This window comes from Gymnoscopelus braueri (assembly GCF_963280865.1).
Source record: "Gymnoscopelus braueri genome assembly, chromosome: 6".
In the NCBI taxonomy this organism is placed as follows: Eukaryota; Metazoa; Chordata; class Actinopteri; order Myctophiformes; family Myctophidae; genus Gymnoscopelus; species Gymnoscopelus braueri.
The window spans coordinates 6,049,732-6,070,080 of record NC_137607.1 but is presented as its reverse complement, the minus strand read 5'-3'; the positions used below and the strand labels follow the sequence as shown (position 1 = coordinate 6,070,080).

General features: G+C 39.4%; 1 protein-coding gene across 2 annotated transcripts; it reads left to right on the top strand.

The window, feature by feature from the left end:
* The first annotated feature begins 11,781 nt into the window (after nt 1–11,781).
* LOC308087465 (deoxyribonuclease gamma-like) lies at nt 11,782–19,290 on the top strand. Of its 2 annotated transcripts, XM_080431342.1 has the most exons (9): nt 11,782–11,837; nt 13,614–13,778; nt 14,013–14,101; nt 14,321–14,410; nt 15,371–15,483; nt 15,627–15,739; nt 16,731–16,888; nt 17,929–18,025; nt 18,428–19,290. In XM_080431342.1, the coding sequence occupies exons 2-9, from the start codon at nt 13,623–13,625 to the stop codon at nt 18,626–18,628; spliced, it is 1,017 nt and encodes a 338-aa protein (XP_080287468.1). In that variant the 5' UTR covers nt 11,782–11,837; nt 13,614–13,622; the 3' UTR covers nt 18,629–19,290. The 2 variants fall into 2 exon arrangements, with proteins under 2 accessions (XP_080287468.1, XP_080287469.1); XM_080431343.1 differs by lacking the exons at nt 11,782–11,837; nt 14,013–14,101 and having other exon boundaries at nt 13,621–13,778.
* The last annotated feature ends 1,059 nt before the right edge of the window (nt 19,291–20,349 follow it).

Sequence of the window (20,349 nt, the reverse complement as noted above, 5' to 3'; positions counted from 1 at the left end):
GGCAAATATTGTACGTTTACTCCACTACAATTATTTGAAAACTTTAGTTACTTTGCAGATTTAGATTATTATCAGAAAACATACATTAACCACTTCAGCCATTATATTTCGGCCATTTGAAAATATGTATTGTGAGCTTGTAGATCTGCTATTTTCAAAAGATATTTATACAACTTTGAACTTGTGAAATGGGACATTCTGCACAATGAGTACTTTTACTTTTGATGCTTCAAGTGCATTTTGATACCAATACTTTTGTACTTTTACTGAAGTAAATTTTGAATACTTGAATACTTTTACTTGTAACTGAGTATTTCTACACTGCAGTATTGATACTTTTACTTAAGTAAAAAAATGTGAGTACTTTTCCACAAGATGAAGATGTCACGGTCAAGTCATGTTGTGACCATGATGACTGATGTCACCTTAGCTCTTCTGTGTGTGTTGAGCTTCATGCTGCACTTTGACTGTTTTGTATTGTGATATAATATTATAGATCTAATGTATAACATTCAAGAGATAATTGCCAGGACTAACAGTAATGCTAGAATGATACAGGACTGGTGCATGAATATTGACTTGTACAATGGCTACTATAAGTCTAGTTTATTTTGAAGCACATTGAGTCTGCTGGCTGTTGTATGAAATGTGCTTCATAAATAAACTTAAAGCTGTACTATGCAACTTTCCTCTTCTACCCCGGATTTGAACCCGGTTCCCTGTGCAAGTGCTGACATTTTTATAACATTGAGCTAATAGAGCCTGCCTGCTTGCTCAGGGGATAAATTGAATCTTAACCATCAGATCAAAATCTGTGTCAGATCCTGTGTCTACGTGAGACATGACCTTTGACACGATCTAAATGTCTCAATAGATGAGCAGGGAGATAAAACAGCATTAACCCCAATTGTATAAGTTATATTGTATTAACACATTGGGTGCCAGAGGTCTATTAAAATATTATACTTTGAGTGCCAGCATTTTTTTTAAATTTTGAACCTTTTTCAAGTAGTCACAAAATATTTTCAGTGATCACCGTCCTCACGGTGATCCCCTCATTACACACATACAGGTCTCGTACAATCGGGGGAATTTTTTTTAAAACATTCGGTAATCCGTTCCATAGTTGCAGCCAGTTCAAAATAGTTAAATTAACATTGTAAAAAAAAAAAGTACACAGGAGCCGAGATACAGGTTTTTGAAGTCATAAGTTAACCAGGAGGTGGATTGGAGTCTAAATCTTGTAGGAGTGATATCTCATGTTGCTGTGAAGGAAAAAATAAATAAATAAAAAAATAAAAAAATAATTTTTTATTATTTTTTTCAAAAAACGTATATATACGGTTTTGGCACTCAACGTTAGTATGGGCAAAACCGTATATATACGGTTTTGGTAACATACTCTACCATACAGATTGCACAACATTACTTTTTATTCATAAAAAAAAGGTTTAACTTACTGTATAAAGCCAGTAGTGTGGTCAATATAGTGCTTATCTCTGCCAGGAGGCAACATAGATATTCAGTGAAAGTTCTACATGCAGTAAGGAGAGGTTAATGATTAATCAAGGGAAAGAGAACCAAACGATTATTTTTATTTATTATTTATTCTTATCTTTATTTTATGTTTAGGAGCTATTATAATAAGATTATATACATATTGCCAACTAAATTAAAAACTAAACTACAACCATGAAAGTAGTGCAGCACGTGATTATGAGTTATAATAATAATAATAATTATTATAATACATCAGACTTATATAGCACTTAGTACCCAAAGTCGCTTTACAAAACAGCTTAAAAACTATTTTATTAGGAGCAAAAAAAGAAAAACGTTAAAAGGCTAAAAACAATAAGCTAAGACTAAGAAGAAGAGAGGGAGATTTGGTTTGGGTTAGGCAGGGAAAGCAAGTCTTAAAACAAGTTCTTCATCTCTATTGTCATCTCTGCATTCATTATCTACCTTCCTCCATCTTTCTCTCAGATTCCTGTCATTAAACTTGCTCAGTAACCCACATATTGTGATTGTTGATTCCTTGTGTCCCTCGTGTTTGTATCACCATTCACCAGTCAATCACTGGTTGCAGTTTAAAATGTAAGAGTCAGGTTTTCTCTACCCCACAGGACACGTGTGTCCTCTGGGAGAGGACGGTAAGTATGTGATAGGTCCTACTATCCAGATAAAAACTCTCCTACCGGATCAACACCGTCAAGAGAAGGCGTGTTCTACTCCAGGGGAGTCTTGAGGATTAGTTTATAGTTTAACTGGGTGCAGATTCTTGAGGATACATACAATGAAAGGATTATCCACACTCTCTCTTCTCTTTTGGTTTTTCCCACATAGCAGAAACCACAGGGGCACTTTAAAAGATAAACTGCAAATTTTGTCTTGCATGTAATTCTCCCTTTTACTTAGATGTATTTTTTACCATGAGGGTGTATGACAGAGTCTCCAGTAATCATGGCATTACAATTAAAATTCCCTGAAGGTAAGGTAGATAAAAAGTGTTGTGGTTATAAACGTCATTTTGTACTAGTTTGTCAGTTGCCATTTATATTGTTTGCTCTCTTGTTTGCAAAAATAGGGGGGGCGGGGGTAGGCTACCTGATAAGAGCTGCAAGGTTGAATGTTCTGGCTCTGAAAAGAGTGGATGCGAATATATTTAATGTAATCAGCTGTTGTCATTTAAAATAAATGTAGTAAGGTTGTTTTTCTGTTGTGATCATGTTCCTAACTGAGTTGGTGTTCAGTTGGTGTTCAGAAAAAGGAAATGGTCACTTAATATTTCTTCAATAAACTTAAACCACAAATGTTTTCCGTTTATACATATTCTCTCTCTAAAAGGTGTGTGTGTGTGTGTGTCAGCATTATTCTCTTCACTGATCTAAGCACAAAGAATATTGTTAAAGGTCTTTCTTTTACCACTTAGTCAACAGACATCCATGCTCTCTTTCTGCTGCTAGCTTTCTACTCAAGTACTGTACTTAAGTACAGTTTTGAGATACTTTTACTTTACTGGAGTATTTTCAATTTTCAATACTTTTACTTCTAATTAATACATGTACAGTATCACTTATAAACATATAACCCATGTGTCAGGCCAGCTAAAACACTTTGAAAAAACAGCTTGATTGAACTTCATTGTCACATCACAGGTTAACTGGTGTAAAAAAAAAGAAGTAAAAATATAGCTGCAAACAGCGATAATACGGGGCCAGCTATTGCAGAGAGAAGAAAGAAAAAAGCAATGATAAGTAATATGCACAATAAGCCATAGAAACATAGAAGACTGAACTTGAGAGAAAGAAGACCATGCAGTTAACATGAGCATTTTAAACCCTCACTAACCCTAACCTCAGTAAAACTACCCCTAACCTCAAGAAACACTACGCGTAAGCCTACGAATGACAAATCATGATCACCTCAACACATCGTCGGGGACAGGGATCGAACTAGTGACCTCCGGACTCATAGGCTGCCTTTCTTCTCATTGAGCTAGAGATATGATAGCCCTGGTAGTGTCTGTTGATATATATAAGTCTTTCCGTCCCTGATGGACCAAGCCTCTGTTTTGCTAACTACTAGGTCCATTCAGCTGTTCTTATCAATGATGAACAAAACCTCCTAACTCCACTTTTTTTTCCATTTCCTGAAAAATGAACATTTTGGAGTTAGCTGGTTTCTGCCGGACAGCAGAGATGTTATAAAACATACATTAACCCCTTTATAGACAAAAATTGAATGTCACATAACTAAAATAGCCCATCTACAAGCTCACAGCTTGACCCACCTCCCATTAGCCTATTGTAATATAGAATGTACCCAGAGTAGGGACACCACGGTTTATGTGGTTAATAAACACCTAGATTTTTGTACACGGATGTCAAATAGGTTCTGAAAAATCGACCTCAATTTCCGGAAGTTTGAGTCTGGAAAAAGTATGGAATTTTGAAATGGAATAACAAATCCTTTTCTTTTTTTCTACTATTTATATACTTAAGTTATCACTTAAGATAATTGTGAAAAACATATCTAACAGTTATAAAATTAATGTGCTATTCACTGTACATTATCTATGGCTAATGTGTCTATAATAACAAAGCAAAAATATTTGTACACATTCTTTTCCCTTTTTTGGTCTTGTTTTTAATACATTTTCTTTAAAATGTCTTCTGTGAACGGACATGCAATCCTCGAACTGCATCTGTTGCCCTCCAATGGACACTAATCCACCACTACCTCCAGGTAAAACCTCAACATAAGAGTGTAGCAGAATGTTTCTGTTGTTGCTATTAAAGTCCAAATAATCATGTGTGTTCCAATTGATCAATGGATAGTTATTATTTAGTCTGAAGGTCTTGTTAATACTTTTCATTTGGTTCAATATTTATAATATGTTAGAATGCATTCTAACAATGTTTTTTTTTGGGGCCTTTTCTGCCTTTATTGACAGGAAAGTGGGAGAGAGAGAGACGGGGAGAGACACGCAGCAAAGGTCATCGGGACTGCTGTACGAGTAGCTTGAGTCTATATAGATGGGTTTCCTGTTTGTAAACATGAGAGGATGATGCGCGCGCAGTGGCGGGATGAGCCTGTAGAGGGCGCTATTACCCGCAGCAGCTCTGGCCATTGTACATTCAAAAAATAAATGGTCTTCACCAGGTTTAATGAAAGTAGATTAAATGATGCAGTTTGTAATATCTTCTTTACTCAATAAAAATGATTTGTCGGAAGTTGGATCTGTTTGTATATAATAGCAGCATTATGCCTATTATGCCTATAATAGCAGCATTATGCCTATCTAAATCCCGAAAATAACAATAGAGTGAATGGCGCTTCCGGTTCGTTCTCCCCCGCGCATGCGCAGATTGCGCACTCTGCTCTGTGATGACGTCGCGCGGAAACCCATCTATAGTGATCCTCTGGAAGGGGAGGATGAGGAAGGAGGTGAAAGTGGCGTAACAGAGGGGTCGCAAGCGATTAGGTGCGGGGGGGCCACCAGCAGGGGGGCCCCCGCCTGTGCTGATACAAACATTTTTACAGCAAAAAAAAAGAAAAAAGTTGATTTATATTGGTCAAATAGAACCGAATTAGACCCGAATTAGACCCGAATTAGACCCGAAATTTTTCGGTTCCCACGGGGAGGCCCCGCGATTCTGCGTTACGCCACTGAAGGACAGACCTTTGACTCAAGCCTGGTTCTCCAACGCAGCCACGACGTCACAAAATGCCTGGTTTCCCTGTCTGGACAAAACACAGAAAGGATCAGAGGAGACCTGAGGCCGATTCTACAAATGCCTTCTAAATCAGTGGTTCTCAAACTTTTTCATGTCAAGGACCCGATAATTGTTTTTAACTGTGGATCTACATCTGAAAATGTTTTCTGCCAGGGACCCCCAGAAGAGAATATTGTGTTAAATTCAAAATTATTCACATTTGTTCAAATACCACCACATGCTTTTTCACCACCACCACCACATGCTTTTAAAAAAATGTAAAACAATAGCAGATGTACATGCAAGCTCGCAGCACGGCACGAAGTGACATGCTGTGACCTTGTATCTGCTATTTTTTTTAAATCTAAAATGACATGGGTGCTTCCCGGTTTTATTAACGGGAACTGTGAAAGCAGACATATTTTCTCAGGTATTTCTACTCTTTTATGAAGGTTATAGAGATGAGGGAGTACAGTACTGTATGTGTATGTATCCCAAAGCAACAGAAAAGATACAACCTTGTATTATTTTTGCTCCATGCTGTTATCATCCTTTAATTTGATTGTAATCTTTGACTTGCTGTTGCTTTCTCTTTACCTTGAATTGCTGCTGCTGTGTTGACCGATCTTCCCTCTGGGATTAATAAACGCCATTTTACTGAATATTTTAAGTCACAACACTAATGTCCTTCTAGTCTGTTCAAATAACCACAGCATTGTAGAAAGAAACGACAACACACAAATCCCTAGAACCACTGCTTTGCAATGTAATTGTCTGACCACAAGGGGGACACCTCAAATACTACAAGGGCCACCATGTACGTTTATCATGAGCGTACTCCCTCTGAGTTTCACAATGGGTCTGTAATGTTGCTTGGAAGAGGGAGGGGGGTCATTGTCACATCACAGGTTAACTGGTGTAAAAAAAAAGAAGTAAAAATATAGCTGCAAACAGCGATAATACGGGGCCAGCTATTGCAGAGAGAAGAAAGAAAAAAGCAATGATAAGTAATATGCACAATAAGCCATAGAAACATAGAAGACTGAACTTGAGAGAAAGAAGACCATGCAGTTAACATGAGCATTTTAAACCCTCACTAACCCTAACCTCAGTAAAACTACCCCTAACCTCAAGAAACACTACGCGTAAGCCTACGAATGACAAATCATGATCACCTCAACACATCGTCGGGGACAGGGATCGAACTAGTGACCTCCGGACTCATAGGCTGCCTTTCTTCTCATTGAGCTAGAGATATGATAGCCCTGGTAGTGTCTGTTGATATATATAAGTCTTTCCGTCCCTGATGGACCAAGCCTCTGTTTTGCTAACTACTAGGTCCATTCAGCTGTTCTTATCAATGATGAACAAAACCTCCTAACTCCACTTTTTTTTCCATTTCCTGAAAAATGAACATTTTGGAGTTAGCTGGTTTCTGCCGGACAGCAGAGATGTTATAAAACATACATTAACCCCTTTATAGACAAAAATTGAATGTCACATAACTAAAATAGCCCATCTACAAGCTCACAGCTTGACCCACCTCCCATTAGCCTATTGTAATATAGAATGTACCCAGAGTAGGGACACCACGGTTTATGTGGTTAATAAACACCTAGATTTTTGTACACGGATGTCAAATAGGTTCTGAAAAATCGACCTCAATTTCCGGAAGTTTGAGTCTGGAAAAAGTATGGAATTTTGAAATGGAATAACAAATCCTTTTCTTTTTTTCTACTATTTATATACTTAAGTTATCACTTAAGATAATTGTGAAAAACATATCTAACAGTTATAAAATTAATGTGCTATTCACTGTACATTATCTATGGCTAATGTGTCTATAATAACAAAGCAAAAATATTTGTACACATTCTTTTCCCTTTTTTGGTCTTGTTTTTAATACATTTTCTTTAAAATGTCTTCTGTGAACGGACATGCAATCCTCGAACTGCATCTGTTGCCCTCCAATGGACACTAATCCACCACTACCTCCAGGTAAAACCTCAACATAAGAGTGTAGCAGAATGTTTCTGTTGTTGCTATTAAAGTCCAAATAATCATGTGTGTTCCAATTGATCAATGGATAGTTATTATTTAGTCTGAAGGTCTTGTTAATACTTTTCATTTGGTTCAATATTTATAATATGTTAGAATGCATTCTAACAATGTTTTTTTTTGGGGCCTTTTCTGCCTTTATTGACAGGAAAGTGGGAGAGAGAGAGACGGGGAGAGACACGCAGCAAAGGTCATCGGGACTGCTGTACGAGTAGCTTGAGTCTATATAGATGGGTTTCCTGTTTGTAAACATGAGAGGATGATGCGCGCGCAGTGGCGGGATGAGCCTGTAGAGGGCGCTATTACCCGCAGCAGCTCTGGCCATTGTACATTCAAAAAATAAATGGTCTTCACCAGGTTTAATGAAAGTAGATTAAATGATGCAGTTTGTAATATCTTCTTTACTCAATAAAAATGATTTGTCGGAAGTTGGATCTGTTTGTATATAATAGCAGCATTATGCCTATTATGCCTATAATAGCAGCATTATGCCTATCTAAATCCCGAAAATAACAATAGAGTGAATGGCGCTTCCGGTTCGTTCTCCCCCGCGCATGCGCAGATTGCGCACTCTGCTCTGTGATGACGTCGCGCGGAAACCCATCTATAGTGATCCTCTGGAAGGGGAGGATGAGGAAGGAGGTGAAAGTGGCGTAACAGAGGGGTCGCAAGCGATTAGGTGCGGGGGGGCCACCAGCAGGGGGGCCCCCGCCTGTGCTGATACAAACATTTTTACAGCAAAAAAAAAGAAAAAAGTTGATTTATATTGGTCAAATAGAACCGAATTAGACCCGAATTAGACCCGAATTAGACCCGAAATTTTTCGGTTCCCACGGGGAGGCCCCGCGATTCTGCGTTACGCCACTGAAGGACAGACCTTTGACTCAAGCCTGGTTCTCCAACGCAGCCACGACGTCACAAAATGCCTGGTTTCCCTGTCTGGACAAAACACAGAAAGGATCAGAGGAGACCTGAGGCCGATTCTACAAATGCCTTCTAAATCAGTGGTTCTCAAACTTTTTCATGTCAAGGACCCGATAATTGTTTTTAACTGTGGATCTACATCTGAAAATGTTTTCTGCCAGGGACCCCCAGAAGAGAATATTGTGTTAAATTCAAAATTATTCACATTTGTTCAAATACCACCACATGCTTTTTCACCACCACCACCACATGCTTTTAAAAAAATGTAAAACAATAGCAGATGTACATGCAAGCTCGCAGCACGGCACGAAGTGACATGCTGTGACCTTGTATCTGCTATTTTTTTTAAATCTAAAATGACATGGGTGCTTCCCGGTTTTATTAACGGGAACTGTGAAAGCAGACATATTTTCTCAGGTATTTCTACTCTTTTATGAAGGTTATAGAGATGAGGGAGTACAGTACTGTATGTGTATGTATCCCAAAGCAACAGAAAAGATACAACCTTGTATTATTTTTGCTCCATGCTGTTATCATCCTTTAATTTGATTGTAATCTTTGACTTGCTGTTGCTTTCTCTTTACCTTGAATTGCTGCTGCTGTGTTGACCGATCTTCCCTCTGGGATTAATAAACGCCATTTTACTGAATATTTTAAGTCACAACACTAATGTCCTTCTAGTCTGTTCAAATAACCACAGCATTGTAGAAAGAAACGACAACACACAAATCCCTAGAACCACTGCTTTGCAATGTAATTGTCTGACCACAAGGGGGACACCTCAAATACTACAAGGGCCACCATGTACGTTTATCATGAGCGTACTCCCTCTGAGTTTCACAATGGGTCTGTAATGTTGCTTGGAAGAGGGAGGGGGGTCAATCGCCTTTGCTTTGTGATGTGCAGTCTGTAAATAATCTGCACTGGAATGGGCAGCACTGAAAATCTCTTAAGAATACCCCAGTCTTGAGGGAGAAAAAAGGGCTAAATACATATAATACTCCCCCCCTAAGGTAGGAATCAATGCTGTAGCTAACTGGCCATGAAATATAAGTAAGGCAGGCAGTGGCTGTGATATAAGTAAGGCAGGAACTAATGCTGTAGGTAACTGGCCGTGATATAAGTAAGGCAGGGCACTTTAATGTTTTTCAGGCTAAGGATTGCACCTTTGTACACACCGGGATGCGTGGCCATCTGCCATTACCACAGGAGTAGTTTGTAAAACTACTATAACTTTATGTTGCCAGCTGGTGGAGCTATGAGTATAGGGGGGGTTATGCAGTAGCAGAAAATGCAAGGCAAAGGTTTTTCCTTGGCATCTAGGGAGTGCGCATACAAAGTTTTACACAGATCTGTGCAGTTATAGGTAAAAACACCAATCGGCCTGTTATAGCGCCACCATGAGGCTGATTTGAAAAAAATCATGTGGCATTTCTATAAATTGTTTTGTAAGTGAATTGTGACATTGTGTGGGACTACCCCCTTTTTCAACTCTGCCAAGAAAAGAAAAATTAGGAAGCTTTATGTGAGAGCAGTGTGAGGACAACACATTATGACCTCTCATTGAAGTTCTATATAATTATATACATTCCATCAACTAGGAACTATTTGATTGCTGATAAACCAGTTTGATTCCTGATTACCTGTCTAGGGTCCATTTCTTGGAATATAAGAAGGAGGACGCTGTATATTCACAGTGTGAAGAGTTTAAATACAATACTATGATGAAATTTCACTTTTTATTATTTTATTTGTGATGTTTTGGGGGAGCTCTCTGGCATGGGGAACATAGGACCCTGGGAACATATATAGGACCCTACAGTATGTGCCATATAAAGCTGGGGAACATTGCACCCAAGGAACATTTGGCGCCGATGAGTCCAGTGGTTAGCGATATTACACTGTTGTATATGGCTTTTCCCTTCCCTTCCCTTCCATTCTGTAAAAAGTAATCTATCGTCTTCGTCATGGAACATGCATAGGACAAGGAATAAGGAAGTTGGTTAAAGTTCCCATGCTGAAATAATTTAAGAATTTAAGTTTCTATCTCCACTGTCAATCAGTCCAAATACATTTACTGGCAGTGATGACTGATACACGCACGCATGCACACACGCGCACACACACTCACGCACACACTCACGCACACACTCACGCACACACTCACGCACACACTCACTCACGCACGCACGAAGAAGAAAGAAGAAAGAAGAAAGAAGAAGAAAGAAAACCCCCATATGGGGTTTTTAATATGGAGATCTGATTAGTTGTACAATAATTGTCAAACTATAAGAGATGTGTGCCCCTGCAGACCACATAGGACATAGGGAACATAGGACCCGAGGAGAACATTCATGTAGAGCTGGGGAACATAGGACCCTGGGAACATAGGACCCTGGAGACATTGGACCCTTTATATTTCCACTTATAAAGCTGGGAAACACAGGACCATGTGACCATGGGGCCCTGGGAACATAGGACCCGTTGCTATATATGTTCCCACATACTGTTTAAAGCTGGGGAACATTGGACCATGGGAACTTAGCACCCTAGGAAGTAGGAACATAGGCCCCTGGAAATATATGGCCCTTGCAACATACTGTAAGTTCCTTGGAACCTTCAGTATGTAGGTAGTTATGGAATAGGTATGGAATTCACTGTCAACTGTTTATGTTGTATTATGATATTATTGTAAGCACTGAGTTCTGAACATTTTCAGGGCCATGTTGAGTGCATCATCTACAGATGTATTTGCCCGACGAGAGGCAGACTACAGGGGCCCAGCAGGGGTTCAGTCAGGCCTGTAGTCATGAAGTCCATTAACCCTTGGCTTTTTGGGGACTGGGTGTGGCGGAATCAGTACAGAGTGCCAGTTTATCTGTGCAGTGCTTGAGGGAGGAGGAGAGGGGGACAGCATCAGGCCCCTGAGCCTTCTGGGTTTTTCTATTTCATTTGAGACTCCTGATCTGAAAAGATCGGCACAAAATGTTATGATTGCCAAATCATACCCCATCAACCAAGACAGTTAATAATGGAAAATGATATTATTGAGCATTGAACACACATTTTATTACATTTTTAATATGTCCATAATGATTTCACGTACTATATTCACATATAGAATCTCAGTTTATCCGTTTTTAGAACATCTTATGGGGACAGAGCATAGAGTTAAAAATAAGGGACAGAGCCCTCTATGTCTCGTCCGTCAGACTGCAGATGGACTCTTCAGATATCTTCCCAAATCTCGCGAGAATGTGTCGCTGGGATAGAGAAAGGTCGATAACAAATTTGTGTCTGAAAATCCATTTTAGTATGAAAATCGTGTAAATATTGTGTGTCTTGTGGCGATCGGGTCCAATATTTAGTTCAGTGACCATGGGGCTAAAGAATGGTTCAGAAGCTGTGTTCACGGTCATTCTTCAATTGGAATCAATAGACTTCAACATAGGCTTCGCCCTCCTAAAACGGCCTCCAGCTATACGTCACACAGTTAAGGGAAGTAAACCGGATATGGCATGTCTTGCTATTTCCGTCTTGGGTTTAGAACAGACAGGTCACATATGAGGAAGTGTCACATATCAGGAAGTGAGAGATACAACAACCCAAACAGACACAGCTAGAATCTTTCAAGGGGTGAGTATGGGAAAATGTGTTGTTGTTGATGTGAAGTAAAACAGTACAGTATGCCTATATTTCCTCCTGGGAAAGAGTGAGTGAAGGACGTACATTCCTCATGTGGTATGAAGACTTGTAACATTAACTGTTTATTTTGTGTGTGATAGACAGAGTGATATACACATACAGTGCAGTATGTGTGTCATATGTCATGTATATTTCATGTCTCAAGTACTAAAAAAAGCATGTATGATGCATAATATAAAATACTTTTTTACAATGCTGGAACTGAGAAGAGCTGTGAAAGATAGCAGCAACCGGTTTCTGTTGCCCCCATCTAGGGTGGAAATGTTGATCCTGGTTCAAATGAGGGTTCCTCATTTGACAAGGCAGGACACCAGCAGTCACATATTTTAGTCTTACAGCACTTGTGATCATTTCAGAAGATAGATCATACATGGGCAACTGGCGGCCCGGGGGCCACATGCGGCCCCCACCTTCACTTAAAGGAGAATTTTGGACTAAAGTTTTCTTACCTTTTCTATGACGTTATGATATCTTAGGATGAATGGTACAGTAGAAATTTTTCATAACTCCACCCCTGAGCCGCCACAGCTTAAAAGGTGCGCGGATAGGCCTTAGGTTAGATCACATATTTTAATAGCTTTTTTTTATAATTTTTTTGGTGAGATCTGACGTTCATAGTGACAGAACACTATGCAACCAAAAAAAAAAAAAAAAAAAAAAACAGAAGTCTCGCTAGACGAGATTGAAATCTCGAGATTTCAATCTCGTCTAGCGAGACTTCTGTTTTTTTTTTTTTTTTTTCTTTTTTGGGGACAGTGTTCTGTCACTATGAACGTCAGATCTCACCAAAAAAAAAGGAAAAAAAAGCTATTAAAATATGTGATCTAAACTAAGGCCTATCCGCGCACCTTTTAAGCTGTGGCGGCTCAGGGGTGGAGTTATGACATTTTTCTACTGTACCATTCATCCTAAGATATCATAACGTCATAGAAAAGGTAAGAAAACTTTAGTCCAAAATTCCCCTTTAATGCGGCCCGCAGGTTAATATCGGAATACTGATATATTATGGATTTCAGCTGTTACAATTCCAAACATGCAAACATGACCCGCTTTAATTGCTTCAGTCTATAGCATTACAATTCTAATGTCTTTTGTATGTCTAATGTATTTGTATTTAAATTCATAAAGATACACTTAGAACATACGTATAACTAAATGCATTTGAAATTAGATAAACATGTTACTTTTTAGGATTCCAATAAAAAGATAGCAAAGACAAAATCAGGATTCCAATTCAAAAATAGCAAAAGTAGCCGATCTACAAGCTCAAAACACGTCGCAGTGCGACGTGTTTTGAGCTTGTAGATCTGCTATTTTTGCATTTTTTTTATTGGAATCCTGAATTTTTTATGTGAATAGAACGGCATTAATTTACGGAAAAAGTTAAAATACGGAGATAAGAGGCACGTATATGCAATGTGGCCCCCTGGAGTGAGTGTGGAAATATAGTGGCCCTCTCCATCATCACAGTTGCATCATCCCCTGTGATAGATGATGCTACATGTATGCCATGAATGGGAATTTTAATCTGTGTGTGCACTACTGTATAATGTATCTACTGTATAATAGCAGGCTGTGCAGTGTGGTAGTTTGTGTGTGTCGTTTCTCTGCAGTGGAGAAGGTAACACATCACAGGGGTTTCATTCTTGAAATTAGCGTGTGTATATGAACATACACTAAAGTTGGTAATCTTTTTTTTTGCTACAGCTCAGCATTATGGAGTCCCTTTCCTCCACTCTTCTCTTCCTGCTTGTCCTCTCGTGTGTGTGTGGCGTTTTAGGGAGGTCTGATTTCAAAATCTGTGCCTTCAACCTCCATAGTTTTGGCGAGTCTAAGTCCAACAATGCCAAAGTCATGCACACACTTGTCAGGGTAAGCTCTTAATTGTACTTAATGTCAGATCTTTTCTGTAAGACACTTGTGTTGTTTGTTCTATCACAGCTGCATGATTGATTGGTATGTGTCACTTATTCCAAACGACACAAAACCAGTTTTATTATTTGTAATAAACGTCTAACCTAGCTGTGTGTGTGTGTGTGTGTGTGTGTGTGTGTGTGTGTGTGTGTGTGTGTGTGTGTGTGTGTGTGTGTGTGTGTGTGTGTGTAGATCATAGCCCGCTGTGATTTATGCCTGCTTCAAGAAGTGAGAGACAGCAAACAAAAGGCTTTGCCGCTGCTACTAGCTCAGCTCAACAGGTTACGAACCATGCACACACACACACACACACACACACACACACACACACACACACACACACACACACACACACACACACACACACACACACACACACACACACACACACACACACACACACACACACACACACACAATTTCCACAGTGTCTTTGTTCTTCCTTCATAATACAGCTATTAAACTGTACGCTATATGTTTCTCTCACCTGGTCATCTCAGCTATGACAGTGATCATAACTATGATGCAGTGTCCAGTCAGAGACTGGGCAGATCTCCCACCTACCAGGAGCAGTATGTGTTTGTGTACAGGTGAGCACAACGTGTGTGTGTGTGTGTGTGTGTGTGTGTGTGTGTGTGTGTGTGTGTGTGTGTGTGTGTGTGTGTGTGTGTGTGTGTGTGTGTGTGTGTGTGTGTGTGTGTGTGTGTGTGTGTGTGTGTGTGTGTGTGTGTGTGTGTGTGTGTGTGTGTGTGTGCGCGTGTGTGCGTGTGTGTGATAGATTCCCTATTGTGGGCCTGTCATAATAGGCCAACAATCGATGACCATGTGTCGCAAAGCGAGGCATTGTGAGCTTGTAGATCGGCTATTTCTGGCAAAGACATTTGGTGTAGAGGGGAACAAGGTGGGGACCAAGTATAGCCCCCTGACGACCCCGATCAACTATAAAGGGTTTGAGTGCTAAAGGTTGCACAATATTGAGACAGAAATCATTCCCATACTATTGCAATGATGACATCAATCGAACTTGCATACAAAACGTTTAGGAAACAGTTTCTGTTTTGCCATTATCAAAAAAATTGTCTGGGGAGGGGTGGGGTTAGGGGATGAGGTGCTTAGGACTGGGTGGGGTTAAATTGATTTTATTGTTATGAAAAGAAGTCTAGAATTGGTGTAATTTATTTGCTTTATAGCTCTATAAATCTCTCCATCCTCTGTCCACTCTGGTCCCAAACAATGGCGGCAGAGACTGAATTGTGTTCCTTATCAGGAGGCACTAGATTCACTAGGCTCACTAGGTTGTTTGAAATGCATATATTACAGAAGCTAATACACAAGAATAATACACAGTGTATTGTGCAGTGAATGCGCACACAGTATGTGCACATGTAGCATGTACACAACACGTGCATGTGTTCCTTTATGCGTGTCTGTCTATCTGTACCTGTCATGTCATTGTCCTGCTACCTCTCATTACCAGCCACTCACTGCACATTCTAATCAGTCGACATAAAGATATTTTGCTTGTCTTGTGTACGTATATGTGTGTACAGAACCGGAACAGTGAAGGTGACAGGTCAGTACCAGTACCCAGACACTCGCCCAGGAGACGTCGATGCTTTCGCAAGAGAGCCTTTCTGCATCCGCGTTAAAGCGCCCAAGACAGGTGACCTCACTATTAGAAAGACTTTCATCAGGACCTGCTGAAAATCACTGGGAAAGTGTAGCACCAATTATGTGGCATTACATCCTGCCTCTCTGTCTCTCACTCCTCTTTCTCTGTCTTTTCAACCCTCTGTCTCTTTTCAGCCATAAAGGAGTTTGTCCTGATCCCCCAACACACCTCTCCGTCCAATGCAACCAGAGAGATTGATGCTCTCTATGATGTGTTTCAGGATGTCAGGAGATTGTGGAAAACTGATGTAAGAAAAGAAGCTTTCAGTAAAGGGATACTTGAATTGAATTCATGGAGATTTTTTTTTGCATTCCTATGGCAATAATTTGATGACCGGCGGCGGCTCCGGTAGTTGACTCAAAGTTGAGAGACATTAGCATCTTTCCGCCGGTCATCAAATTATTAGCATAGAAATGCGACCAAAACTAAAAAATCTCCATGAATTCAAGGCTTCATGGAGTGTGTAATTGATAGAAAATAAGTCATCTTTTGAACGAACTATCCCTTTAAAGGTGCTGTAAGTTATATTTTTGGGTTAAAACTAAAAAGTTAAACTCTATATTCTGATAGTAATCATTGTTTGTTCAGTAACAGGGGTCTCCCCATCTCCAGCTTTTTAATAAACAGAAAATAAATTTTCAGGGTGGTTGTCAATTCCATTCAATCTGGAAATAGTACACATTTATGTGCTTTTATGAGCTTTTATAGTAATTCAGTTCAAGTTATGTTTGCTATTTTTTGTTTTTGTTTCATCTCGTCCCATTTCACTTTTCATTTGTTATCCTGTATCCTGAATGAGATCTGTCTCCTGATTTGATACCTACCTCAAAATATATGTTCTGTTTACTAAAGGGCTGGAGAGATGGGGAGAGCCCTGTTACTGAACAAACACTCTATCAATGATTACTATCAGAATAAAGAGCATTTCATAAATAATTAAGTTGAAGGAATACATTATTATCAATATATTATTACTAGTACTTTGAAGATTAATTCTTCTACTCCTAGTCGCCTATTACTGCTAATGCTACCTCAACTATTATAACAACCTTTACTATTACTAGTACAACGACTTCTATTATTGTTAATACTATAATGCCTACCAACAATAATAATAACATTTTCACTGCCCATGATGGGTACAACAACGGGTATCGCAAGGCCGGGTATGGCATGCATTCCCAATTTGCATCCCTATGTTTTTAAGTGTTTCCTAAATGTGTGTGCGTTACGTGCAGAATGTGATGTTCCTCGGTGACTTCAACGCTGCCTGTGGCTACCTGGCCAAGAAGAACAGGAAGGATGTTCGCCTACTTACTGATAGTTCCTTCATCTGGCTGATCTCTGACAAGACAGACACCACGGTCAAAGAGTCTACCAGCTGTGCCTACGACAGGTAGGCACACTCCAGATACAAGTAGTTCCTCATGTCCTTTCTATCGTCTCATCTTTACACAGTAAATCCCAAGTGTTAATTGAACTTTTACCACAATTGAACCCTGGGTTAAATCATTTTACTTTGGGTATTTTACTGTGTACATTCTTATAACCCAATATTTTGGTTCTTTGGTTCTTTATAATGGTTCTTAAAAAACAACAACTTTAATCTATGTATGAAGGGTACCACCATAGAATAAAGAATGTACTACTATTATTGTAATTTTATGACATCCTATAGTTAAATAGACCAATTGTGTCATAAGTTGTATTTGCTATTCTTGTGTATTGTATGATCATTACTTCTGTAAGCTATGTCCTTTTGGCTTAACTATTGGTTATTATTTCAATGCAGGAACATTTGAGCTGCTGCTGTTTGATTGTGATCTCTTTGTCTCAATGTGGTTTGAAAATAATAATAATAATTTCAAAACGCTTTGGACTTGGTAGTAACATTTCTAGTAAACTACAGGTTAGGGTCTTCCAAAAAAGGTTAAGGACAGTCTCTCTAGAGATGAAATAGCACAATACACTGTACAATGTTTTAAGTTGACAGGTGCACCCATGAGGGGTCGTAACAGCACCTGATAGGCTACAGTTTTGAATTTCAAGTTTCAAGTTTATTTTTGTCATTCTTCTCCTTACTGGTTATGGAAAAAGGAAGAATATAATGCCCCCGGGGCAATAGTGCAATACATAAAAACTGTAAATGAAAGCAATAAAAACAGCAATAAGAACAGCAAACCTAAAATCTCACTTAATATGAAATGTAGATCGTCAAAGTCTCCAACAGATTGTTTATTACAGTGTAATAATATAGAAGCATCCAAAAAAATTTCTACAGCATTAAATTAGGTTGTGAAAAGTATGAAATATGATTAATGCAAAGCAACACGTTTAATGTATGCCTCTTTGTTACAGTTTATTACAGCCCCAGTAAATAGTGTTCCGGTCTAAACAGCAGTGAGACAATGACTTTGACTCTGTGTGTTCTAATAGGATCGTCGTGCATGGGGAACCCTTTGCCGAAGCCATTGTGCCTCAGTCAGCCAAAACCTTTGACTTCCAGAAGGAATACCGTCTAACAGAGGAACAGGTAACACATGTGTGTGTGTGTGTGTGTGTGTGTCTGTCTGTCTGTCTGTCTGTCTGTCTGTCTGTCTGTCTGTCTGTCTGTCTGTCTGTCTGTCTGTCTGTCTGTCTGTCTGTCTGTCTGTCTGTCTGTTCTGGTCGTACTTGTGACACAAATATAGCACGTAGTGGCAACTGACCAGTACTTTGGACCAAACATTGTATTTAATTGTATTGTACTTTACTCTCTTGTATCTTTGTCTTTGACTAGTCTAGTCTACACCAGTATGTTTTCTTTTTCTTTTCTTTTTATGTCAGTTCTTTCAGTACTTTGCTCTGATTCTCGACTGGAAAGATCCGTAGTTTGGTATAGGAGGGTTTTTTCATTGGTTAATAACTTGTTATTTTTTGGTGTAAATCTTTTCAGGCTCTGGATGTCAGTGACCACTTCCCTGTGGAGGTTCGGTTAAAGTCACAGGAAAGGCGAGATCCATTTGCGACCTCGACGGAGGTCGTTAAGGTTGCAACCGAGGTCGCTAAAGTCACGACCTCAAAGTCAGGCACATCCACACAACAGGTCTCAATCAACCTACTCCTCTTCCTCCTGACCTTATTGACCTGCAGCTGAACGACCATGCAAGCATAACTGTGTATAGGTGTGTTTACACAAGATGGTACTATGAAAACTCTGTGAATGGATTATTAGTTTGGCACCATTCATTACTATTGCTCTCATGTTACAGGTTAGTTTTGCCCTACTGATGATGAGTTGTTGCAATAGTAATCCCGCTCAGTACGAGAGGAACCGCAGGTTCAGACATTTGGTGCATGTGCTTGACTGAGCTGCCACTGGGGCGACGCTACCATCTGCGGGCTTATGACTGAATGCTTCAGTCAGAATCGCGCCTAGGCTGGCCTTGCATAGCCAGGTGTCTGCCAGGTGTGGAGGGCCTTTGTGACTGGGCGGGGGTGTAAATCTTTCTCTGGCAGCTGGTGTGTAAATAATGTATACATTTTATAGTCAGGGGATATTAAAAACATCTTGGAATAAATTCCTTACCAAAAAAAATCTTCACCAATGTGTTTGTAAAGGTGTCTAGTAACACATCTCACAAAGACTGAAATGCAGTTTCCCTAGGAGAATTTGTGACAGCTGCTGAAAGTTGGGGTACCCACCACAACCTTATGTGGGGGGAAAAAAAATCAAAATTTAATTCTGTTTTAAGTAGCATGTGAGGGGTCAAACTAGGGTGTTTTTATGATTCTGAATCCATTGCAAGCATTTGTTTTGCACCAAAACCACTCCTTGGGCTAAAAACGGCCATAGCCATCCTTTTCCAGGTATACTTTTTGTGTAAAAAGCCCATTGAGATTGGGCCGTTTTTAGCCCAATGAGTGGTTTTGGTGCAAAACAAATGCTTGCAATGGATTCAGAATCATAAAAACACTCTAGTTTGACCCCTCACATGCTACTTAAAACAGAATTAAAATTAGATTTTTTTCCCCACATAAGGTTATGGTGGGTACCCCAACTTTCAGCAGCTGTCAAAAATTCCCCTAGGGAAACTGCATTTCAGTCTTTGTGAGATGTGTTACTAGACACTTTTACAACACATTGGTGAAGATTTGTTTTGGTAAGGAATTTATTCCAAGATTGGAAATCTTTCTGCTAATATCCCCTGACTATTAGGCATTAGGCTCACCGTTGAATAATTTCACTCCTACAACTGCTATTTAAAACCGTATTTAATATTCACAACTTCCATACAGTAGTCTTTTTCTGTGGTGTTGAGTGTATTTGCCAACTATACATGCCTACTCCAGAGCACAGCGCACTTGAATGGTTTGTGGCGCCAAAGTTGAGTTTTTCTCACCTTTAATGCTATGCGTTTTGCTGTCTCTGCGACAGCATCCTGATGCAGTGAGTGGGAAAAGTGTAGACGAGCGTCTACGCTTTTCATAGTTTGCTTTAAATAGTTTGCTTTTAATAGTTTGCACTGAAGCGTGTGTGTATATAGTGTATGCGTGTCTATCTCTGTGTGTGTGTGTGTGTGTGTGTGTGTGTGTGTGTGTGTGTGTGTGTGTGTGTGTGTGTGTGTGTGTGTGTGTGTGTGTGTGTGTGTGTGTGTGTGTGTGTGTAAAATGATAACGTGCACTTTATTTGTTAGAAATTCCTTTTTAAACATTTGTAATATTATACCATTGTAAATGAGGTTCATTCCTCAATGGTTTCTCGAGGTGAAATGAAGGTCGATGATGATGATGTCTTTATCCTTATAGTGTTGACATTTGGCAGTCTTGGACATGTCCACAAACAAATATTGTTTAACTTCAACATGATGTTGTAAT